Raw genomic sequence first — 10394 nt, forward strand, 5'->3', positions numbered from 1 at the left:
CCTCAAGCACAAGGTCAAGGCAATGGCAAGAGCACAACGATGCCCAAATGTTGGGTATTTTTTATTTTTATTTTTTCTAGCTTTCCTACAGTTCTTCACATTGTCGGTGATTATGTGAACAACATTATGCTCCCCAACATCCAGGATTACAACCTCCAATTATTTAGCAATGTATTCACCTTTCTTGGCATTACCACTTGTGTCAATGGCTTGATGAAAAGCCTCTCCTGTAAATGTCACGACCATAATATGGATAAGAGGCCTCTTGGTGACTTTTTTCCATCCATCACTAACAATGGTACATCATGTTCTCTCAATACTATCATATACTACTTGCTCCATCTCTAGTTTCATCCTCTCATCGTATGCATCCAAGTAGTTGTTGCAGATAGCATTGTAACTCGGTAGCATAAAGCTTGGACCCACCTTTGCTACAGATGCCATGGCTCTTTTCCAATGTGGATTTTGAACCATGCTTAGTGGGTAACCGGTGTGACAAATAGTCTCAAAAACATCTTGTTGCGCTTTCTCTATATGTTGTTGTCTAAATGACTCTTCCAAAGATCTTTGTTGCAGACACGAATGCGATTGCGAACCAGAAATGTCATTACATTGTTCACTATCCATATACTTCATAGAGTAGCTTGCCATCTATGTGAACAAGGCCACACCACTACTTTGAGGTGATGCATCTACAGACTGACTAGCTGGAGGTGTGAGTAAATCATCAGGCATATGTTCTTGAGGCTGGGATTGGTGACATGCGACTATATCATCTACCTCGTTGTCCATACTTTTAGGCATTTATCCACCTAGAGTGGCTATAACTCTCTCAACTTCTAGCCCCTTGCATTTTCCAATCTGTTTGTTGCTATCACCCAAGAATGCTTTTGCAATCTTGTGCCGGAGCCTGAGTACTCTTCATGACAAAAGTTGCATTTCCACTTCTTGTTAGGCAACATCTTAACGTAATCACGAGCCTTTGTTGGATTTCTTCCTCATTTTTATGGAGTCATGCTTTCAATAAAGGCTGTAAGAGAAACATACAAAATTTTATATAAGTTCTATGTATATTCACATTAGTAATCATGTTCTTGATACTACCATATCATTTAGGTTCTAGGACACATAACAATATTTTGAATCGTTTACAGTTGTACATCCAAAATCAATGTGGCTATTTGGGACACTAACTTAGAATACTCCATGCAAGCTTGCTAGACCTCAAGAGAGAGAAATCATCCAACTATCTTGCCCCCTCTTGATGTAATTAGATGATTGTGAACGTGGTAATCTACCTGTTTTAAAATAGGCATGGGATGGCAAATCACCTTTTCCCACATTCTTCTCTCTCTCGAGTAAGCATTTATCTGCACCATGATCATCCGAAACATATTAGGGGAGAAATGGGGTCTTAAAAGGGCCTCCAATTAGTGTTTCCTAATTTCAAGGGGTTAGAGAGAGATTTGAGGTGTACAAAATTCCAATGAGAGTGCTCTTTTGTGTGGGGCAATGGTATGTTGATGCGTACAAAAGGCCATGTTGAGCATTTATGGGTGGGTAGACATCTCACCCATGGTTTAGACCTTGATCTTCACTCCTAGCCATTGATCTCATCTACAATCCAAGGGATACATTCAAATTTGGGATAGAACACTTCCAGCCATTAGATCAAGGTCTAGATCCAAGGGATACCATCAAAGAATAAAGGCATTAAATCTAAACCCTTGAAAAAGGGAAGGATCTAATGGATGAGATCAAAATAGAAGGCAGGTCATTTTTAGCCATCCATCAGGAAATAGATCCAAGGATGGAGATGCAAGAAAAAGGTGCTAGAATCTGGGCCCTTGATTCCATCAAGATCTAGTGGAGGAGATGGATGCAAAAGGCATTTAAATCCGGGCCGTCTAATATGCGCTTCAATCTCAGCCCTTGATCTCGTGTCCATCTCCACCCTCCAAAATGCACCTCAATCTCAACCCTTGATCTCATCTCCATCAATTTCTTTCATCTCCACCCTCCAAAATGCGCCTAGATCTCAACCCTTGATTTGATCTCTTGATCTCCACCTTTGATTTTTCCAAGATCCAATGGTCCATAGCATATGGTGACTTCTCCCTCTTTATTAGACCCCCTTTTGTCAACTCTTGCCAGCTTGGAGCCCACCAAAGTGCCTCCAACCATTTTGAGCATCGTAGACCTTTGATCCATCCACTATTTACCTCCATCCAAAGGCCAAGGTTGATCAATTTCAAAATAAAGGTAACCATATCAATTGAGTAAATGCTAGGGGACCCTTAGCCCATGGGTTACCATAGTGGGTTCACTTGGTCTTAACTTAATCCATTTCTTAATCCATTCCTTATGAGACCCTTTTGAGACCCCGATTCTCCCCTAATATGATCATGCTCTATTGACAGATGTCAGTATATTTTTACACACACTGGTGCAACAGCTAGCATTACTTACACAAGTAGTTATAAACAATTTTACTACTACTTTCTAAGCTAGGAGAAATTGTTAACCTAATACCCTCAATCCTCAATATTGTTTTTTTCTATGTATATATGTACTATGGATTTTGAGTTCTAATAAAGGCTACAAATTAAAATGTAAGTAATATATTCATATCTAATTTGTTTCACCTAATAATCTATAAAACATAAGGATAGTGAACCTATGGATACCACTATCTCTCCACACATACGTCTCCACACATACGCGACATAATTTTGCAAGTTGCTATGAGCCGGCAATTGTAAGCTCCACAACTGGCTAGACTTCGAGCGAGTTGCAAATAGCTGGCATAAGTGAGCCCGCAACTGGCTCAAGTTAAATATTTCCTCATCATTCTTAAATACTAGTTTGCAGAGTTTCAGTAATATATAGTATGAATTTTAACCACATATGAGACATTCCAGGTCAGCTTAAGCGAACCTCCATTCGGCACGTGGTATAATATTATTCATCAACGAAAGAGTTGTTACAGGTCGGCTTAAGCGAACCTCCAACTGGCTCATTGAATTTTTCTTTAGGTATAGTTACAAGCTATAGTTACATGCTTATAAATAAATACATATGCTAAAAGTAAGAAAATCATACCCACAAACATAAACTATTCCAAAAGTAAATCATTTCATGTGTTAATGTCCATGGATGATTTTGTCAAGTTAGTTTCATTAAGAAGCTAAACTTTTATATTGGCTTTGAAAGTTTGTATGCCCTAATAAAAATAAATGTTTGAAACATTCACCACTATTTGAAACTTTAATGCAAAAAAATATAAAGTTTCGCAAGGATTTGCATTTTTTCCTTCAAAATTCAAAGTAAATTATATAAAAAAGTACTATATTCTACCAAGATTGTGAAACTAAAAAAATGAACTCGAAAACTTTTGCCAATATTTTATATTAATATATAAGCATAGCTTCGATAAAAACTTCTCTGCTAATGTCTACTATACCATTTTTCTAAACTTTGCTAGTATCTATCTACTATATTTCATGCATCTAGAATGAAATCTTAAGCTATGTAACTAAACTAAAATTCCAAACCATCGAACTAACAAACTCTTGACCTAGTCCTAAGTGACAAGTCTTTCCAAAGAGTCTAGAATCTAGACAAGTTACAACTTATAGACTTCATGCATAAAATAAAAATCATCTATTTTTCCAAAGCTAAGTACAATGTCACATGCAACTAACTTACTCTTCACCTAATAGTATGTAAATGCTATTTTTCCAATTAGTATCTAAGTGCGAGTGGATTCCAACCGACAAAAGCGAGCCCACCACCGGCACTAGATACCTTTTTTAACTTAAAGGACTAACAAAACTTGCAAATCTCTTTGTAGCTTTGTTTATCCTCTTTTTTATGCTTCTTGACTCCATAGTATTCTAGGAATCTCAAAATTTATGAATAGTATGAGCACGGCGCTAGTTTATATAATATCAACAAGACTGACCGGTGTCGCTAAACGTCGACTGGTGTTGTTAATTATACCGGTCGGTGTAGAGAAACACCGGTCGGTATACCTTAAACCAGTCGGTACTAAGTAATACCAGTTGGTGTTGTGTCAAACTTACTGGCCGATGTATCAATACACTCGCCAAAAACTGGTTGGAGCCGGTCCTGGATAAAAATTGCTACTGGGGCATTTTAAAACACCCCAGGCTACTTTAAAAACGTTTAAAACATTTTAATACAATGTTTTTATACCGCCGCAAATCCCTGGTGACTCTGATGAGTGGTCTATAGTCAATGCGAAATGTAACACATGACGAAAGTTTGAGAGCATCTGTTGGACTTTGGCTTGATAGAAAATATCTTGTTGTACCATTGATGAAACAATTTGTGAATTTGTCATTTTGGACTACTATATCATTATTAATCCTAAGAGTTTTTTGATTGAAATCAATGACAGCTCCTTGGTTAACTAACCAATCACATCCGAGGTAGGAATGTTGTATGAACATTATACTTCTTCTTTCCTAACTCTATTTCAAGTAAAGGACCGGTAGAAGCATGAAGTAACGTCAAATTATCACCAAAAGTGACTGTGTTGTTGGGGATAGAAAATAAAGTCATTTTGTGAGTTGTAATGAAAGGTTTATGAACAGGAGTTAATGAGCTACCAGTATCGACAAGGGCAAGAAAGGGGTTTCCACGACACTTAGCTTCTATGACAAAAGCAATAGGAGGAATTCACTGTGGAACTGAAGTCGGTCCCTCCTTCAAGACTTCAGCTAGTCTTTTCCCCAAATCAGGGAATTGGATGGATCTGATGTTTGAGCACTTTGAACCTGCTGTAACATTCGACAATACTTTTCGACATGACCAAACTTGTTGCAGTGAAAACATCGAGGCCTGCCTTGATGGTCCCGATCTGGAAGCTTGGATCTGTCTTGATATGGTTGTGGACCATTACGGAGTGAAGGTCGCTGGAAATTTTGTGCATTTTGTGTTTGATCAATATCCATCGGTGTAGGGGCAGCAGGAACAGGCAGCAACGGTGGAAGTACAGGTGCTTTTGATGCAGACTTAGAATTGGTGAAATTAATTCTTTGCGCAATTAACAGAGCTCCATGCAATGTCCGCGGACCTTGATCTTATGTGCGTAAAGAAATGTCAGATCACAGCTTAGGCCAAAGAAATTTTAATTTAAGATCTTCGATCATATTTGGGTCAATACGCGTCAATAAATGAGTAAACTGTGAAGCTGTAGAAGACGAAGATTAGATGAAAAGAAAACAGGAACGGAAGACAGTCTTGTGCACAGACGATGGAGAGAAGAATGAGTCGACTGACCCATACGATCAAGAAGATCGTCCTTTATTGAATTGAAAAATTGCAGTTGTAGTAACAGAACAGTGCAGTTGTAGTAACAGAACAGATTATTAGCTTCATATTAACTGAGTAATAATATGTCTTTGAGAGTTATGTCTTCTAACACTCCCCCTTAACTCCCAAAGAGAGAGAAAGCTAATGAACTTCTCTTTAACAGATTTAGATAATCCTAAACGAGAGCAGCAGTTCCAGTGTGCGAGGCCTGGAAGGGGCTTAGTGAGGATGTCTGCTACCATATCCTTGGAAGGAATAAACTGCAACTTGAGATGACCTGCGTCCACTTCATGCTTGATGAAATGATAGCGAATATCAACATGCTTCAAGCGTTCACTTTGGGAATTACTGTTTGCCAGAGCAATGGCTGACTGATTGTCACAGTACATGACCATAGGATCCTGAATAGGAAAACCCAATTGTGCTAAGAGACCTCGAAGCCAGAGACCATCACATGTGGCTTGAGAAATAGAAACGTATTCCGTTTCAGCTGTGGAGAGAGCCACTGTGGCCTGTTTCTTGCTGTACCAAGTGAGTGGTCCATTTGCCATCAGGTAAGTGAAGCCAGTTGTAGATCTACGAGTGTCGAGGTCACTGGCCCAATCAGAGTCACACCAAGAGATTAGAGGTGATGAAGGAGCTCTTCTGTAAGTAATACCCAAATCGAGAGTACCAACCAAATAGCGAAATATTCTCTTAACAGCTTGCCAATGAGTTTGGCCAGGATCTTGAAGGAACTGGGATACTTGGGAGGCAGAGAATGTGAGATCTGGACGTGTGCACGTTACCAAATACCGAATAGACCCCACAGCCTGTCGATAGGGGACTTTAGCCATTTCTGCTCGAGCCTCTGAATTAGATGGTGAATGAAATTTTCATAGCCGAGTGTTGATCTCCATTGGGGTGTTGATCGGAGTAGCTTTATCCATGTTGAATCGCTTGAGGATCTCCTGGACATAGGCTGTCTGAAAGATCTTGATATCTCCTGTTGGTCCATCTCTTGAAATTTGGATACCCAGGCAATACTCAGCAGGCCAGAGATCAGTCATCTGGAATTCTTCACTTAACTGAGCTTTAGTTTGAACTAGAAGATCAAGGTTATTGCAAACAAATAGCAGATCATCTACATATAAGCCGATTACACAGAATGAACCTGTGGTACGCTTGATGAAGACACTGACATCAGACTAGGTGTGATGAAATTGGAGACCTTCAAGGTATGTGGTAAGTCGATGATACCACACACGGGGGGACTGCTTCAGTCCATAGAGACTTTTGAGGCGTAAACATACTTTGCCTTCTTCTCCAGGAGCTTCAAAGCATTGAGGCTGCTGCATATAGACTCTTTCATGCTCGTATAGGACTCCATTTAGGAAGGCGGTCTTCACGTCCATTTGGTGAAGGAGGTAACCATTTTGTGCGGCTAGTGCAATCAGGGTGCGAAGAGACTGCATCTTAATGATAGGAGCATATGTTTCCACATAATCGACACCCTGTATTTGGTTAAATCCACGAGCTACCAGTCTTGCCTTATATCGATCAAGTGTGCCATCAGCTCTATATTTGCGCTTCAGTAACCACTTCGATCCTATTATCTTGCGTCCTGGAGGAGGATCAACTAATACCCAGGCACGATTAGATTGAAGGGAGGAGAATTCCTCTTGCATGGCTGCCCACCAAAATTCAGATTCAGGTGATGATAGTGCTTGACGAATTGGGATATGGTCATCCATAGACTTCGAATTGTCAAGGGGAATTGAATTATTCAGTATGGTGTTATCCAACAAAGGTATATCCTGCAGATGGGCTGATGATGTAGCAAAGAGAGAGTACTCATCAGGGTTGAGCCGGGTAGGGCGAACTCCTTTGGTGCTCCTTTTAGGTCCTCGGTCGAGATCACGCATTATTTGCAGTGGTGGGGAGTTACATCGATTGGGGAGGTGAGGGCCTCACCTAAATCATGCATGGATGCATTAGTGGAAGTGGGCGAGAGCTGTCCCGAAATGGGTGTATCGACTGCCAGTTGGGGTGGATGCACCACTTTGCAAGCTCGAGACTTAGTTGATTTGGGAAGGATGAGTGGTTGTTTGACTGTCACATGTGGAGTAGAGGGGCCAGCTGCATGGGGTGTTTGAGGGGGGTTTGCATGCAGGGGAATGTGCCCAATAGGTTGAATGGGGAGAGGATTGTGTGGATGCATGACTGGAGCTGGGATTGTGGCCTCTGGCTCATCCACTATTGTGACTGCATCGTCAAGCTAGAATGGATCAACTAGGCGGGTGGAATTAGAGTGACACGCCGGCTCATGCTCATGAAACACAACATTTCTAGAGTATAACACTTGACGAGTCCCGAAGTTGTATAGGTGGTAGGCTTTTACCCCGAATTGGTGCCCATAGCCGATGAAGACACAACGTTGGGATTTGGGGTCGAATTTCTGGCGCTTGCGGCTTCTCATCAGGAACATGGGCAAAAGCCAGGCACCCAAAGATGCGAAGATGATGCACAGTAGGGCGACGTCCGGTCCACATCTGATAGGGTACAGCCTGGAGCTTGTGTGGGCGAAGAACAAGGTTTTGGATGTAGCAAGCCGTGGAGACGGCCTCACTCCAGAAGGATATTGGAAGACACGCGGAATGGAGCATCGCTCGAGCAGCCTCAACAAGTGTGCGATTTTTTCTTTCTGCAACAGGGTTCTGCTCAGGGGTATATGGCACTGTGTATTGGCGGTTGATGCCAAATTCATGACAGTAGGCTAGGAATGCCTTCGAAGTAAACTCCCCTCCATTGTCTGTTCGAAGTGTTAGTAGTTGGCAGCCAGTGTGCCTCTCTGCATGGACATGATACATCTTAAAGTAGTGAAGTGCCTCACTCTTCAGTTTAAGGAAAGATATTGATGTAAATGAGCTGTGATCATCAATGAAAGTTAGAAAGTAAAGAGCACCACCAAGTGAGGGGCATTGCATTGGTCCACAGATGTCTGCATGAACTAGTTGGAGTAGTTGCTTTGCACGATGGCCTTGGATGCCATGGAAAGTTGTCTTTGCATGTTTGCCCACGACACAGGCTTGGCAGAACGGATCGCGGGTGCTCAGCACTTCGGGGAGGCCATCGATTGGCTGGTTGGAGGAGAGGCACCTCAGGTGTTGAAAGTTGATATGGTCTAATCGATTGTGCCATAGGTGAGCAGCATCAAAGCTTCTGGAGGCAGTCAAAGCTTGAACTGGTGGGGAAGATGTCCCTAATGGGTAATTAGGGGTAGAGACGATTGCTTTCATTAAAGGTGAGGGCTATTCCGCCAAGGGTAAATTTGCAGGTATTTCCTCTTATGTGGATGTCAGCCCCAAGATGTGCTGCAGCAAAAGCCAAATAGAGGTTCTTCCGAATTTGGGGAACATAGTAAACATCATGCACCACGAGCCTTTGGCCATTGATTAGATTGATGACGACAGAGCCCGTGCCCATGGCCTCAAGCTTGGAATGATCTCCCAGGAATACAAAGACGGGTGTGAGCAGAGGAGTGTACTCAGTGAACCATTGGCGGTTGGAGGTCATATGTTGAGATGCCCCTGTGTCCAAGTACCAGGTACTTTGAGTTGTATCCGATGGTGGGGAAGTGAATGCGCAGAACAGGTGGAATGGTGGTTCAGTGGTGGCTGAGTTTACCTGATTTTGACGTGGGGGGTTCTGGTACGAGGATCTTCGACCACGTTGGGAAGGTGAACGGCGGAAGAACCGTCTTTGATTGGGGCCAGGTTGTGGGGGAGGAGGGTTGGAAGGGTTGGGCAGTAGTGGGGGTTGCATGGGTCGGTTGGGGCTGTAGCGACTACCTCCTCCACCACGTCGGCCTCCTCATGCACCTCGACTTGCAACATAGAGTGCGGATGGTGCAAATGCCTCACGAGGCACAGTGGTATTGCGCATGGCATCCTCCTGTAGGATCTTTCCAAGAAGGGCCGGAAGGGTGAGAACTGCCAAGGAGCTCTGTGTTGTCACGAATGATCGCCAAGAGGAGGGTAGGGCTGTGAGCAACAGAGTTACTTATTGGAGGGATGGAATTGCTAGGCCCGCACTAACAGTGTCATCAAGAACAGATTGCCATCGATCTAGGAAATCCAGAACACGTTCCTCCTCCTGCATCTGCATTGTGATGAGGCGTTTCTGTGAGTGAATTTGGGTAGCCACATCAACGTGATCATAGGAAGCTTTGAGTGTGTCCCACATGGCCTTTGCAGAAGGAAGCAGATGGATTAATTGGATTTGCAGGTCCCCACAATTGAGGATTATATCAGATCGGGCCTTGGAGTCGGATAAGAGCCAGGCAGCATGCTGAGCAGCGACGGTTGGATCAGCCCCAGGATCGACATTAGTGCCATTGACTATATCCCAGGTCTCAGCCCGAAGAAGCAGCATCTGCATCTTGATAGACCATATGCGATAGTTTGTATTTGACAACTTGTCAAGTTTGTAGGTGCAAGAAATTGACGCCATCGGATTGCTGTAGGAAGGGGAAGGGAAGCAATGGAAGATGGCGACAGACTGAGACCGAATGAGTAGCAGATTTCGAGGGCTAAACTGATACCATGTGAAGCTGTAGAAGACGAGATTAGATGAAAAGAAAACAGGAACGGAAGACAGTCTTGTGCACAGACGATGGAGAGAAGAATGGGAGAAGAATGAGTCGACTGACCCATACGATCAAGAAGATCGTCCTTTATTGAATTGAAAAATTGCAGTTGTAGTAACAGAACAGCGCGCAGCGCGTAGATTATTAGCTTATATTAACTTAGTAATAATATGTCTCAAATAAACTTGACGCCGAATTGTGATACAGATTGATTCAGTAGCTGCTCCAGCTCACGGAGTTGTGTTAGAGCATCTTTAACAGTGTCGGTATTACCAAAAGCAGTTGTTAGAGAATGTACAAGATGAGGCCAAGATTGTTTCATCCCTTCATCCAATTGATGATACTAGGCTGTTGCAAGACCTTGAAATAAAGGTTTAATTTCTTGTACTTTTTGAACATCCGACCACTGGTGATATTCGGCTACATT

At 42.5% G+C, this 10394-nt stretch overlaps 1 protein-coding gene across 1 annotated transcript; it reads right to left on the bottom strand.

Moving 5' to 3' along the window:
* Positions 1-9334: 9334 nt before the first annotated feature.
* LOC147897053 (uncharacterized) lies at positions 9335-9968 on the bottom strand. Its single transcript, XM_087381004.1, has one exon. The coding sequence runs from the start codon at positions 9829-9831 to the stop codon at positions 9382-9384; it is 450 nt and encodes a 149-aa protein (XP_087237130.1). The 5' UTR covers positions 9832-9968; the 3' UTR covers positions 9335-9381.
* Positions 9969-10394: the final 426 nt, after the last annotated feature.

This window comes from Dipteris shenzhenensis, chromosome 11, assembly GCF_047967505.1.
Source record: "Dipteris shenzhenensis isolate YYH24624 ecotype China chromosome 11, Dip_SZ_1.0, whole genome shotgun sequence".
In the NCBI taxonomy this organism is placed as follows: Eukaryota; Viridiplantae; Streptophyta; class Polypodiopsida; order Gleicheniales; family Dipteridaceae; genus Dipteris; species Dipteris shenzhenensis.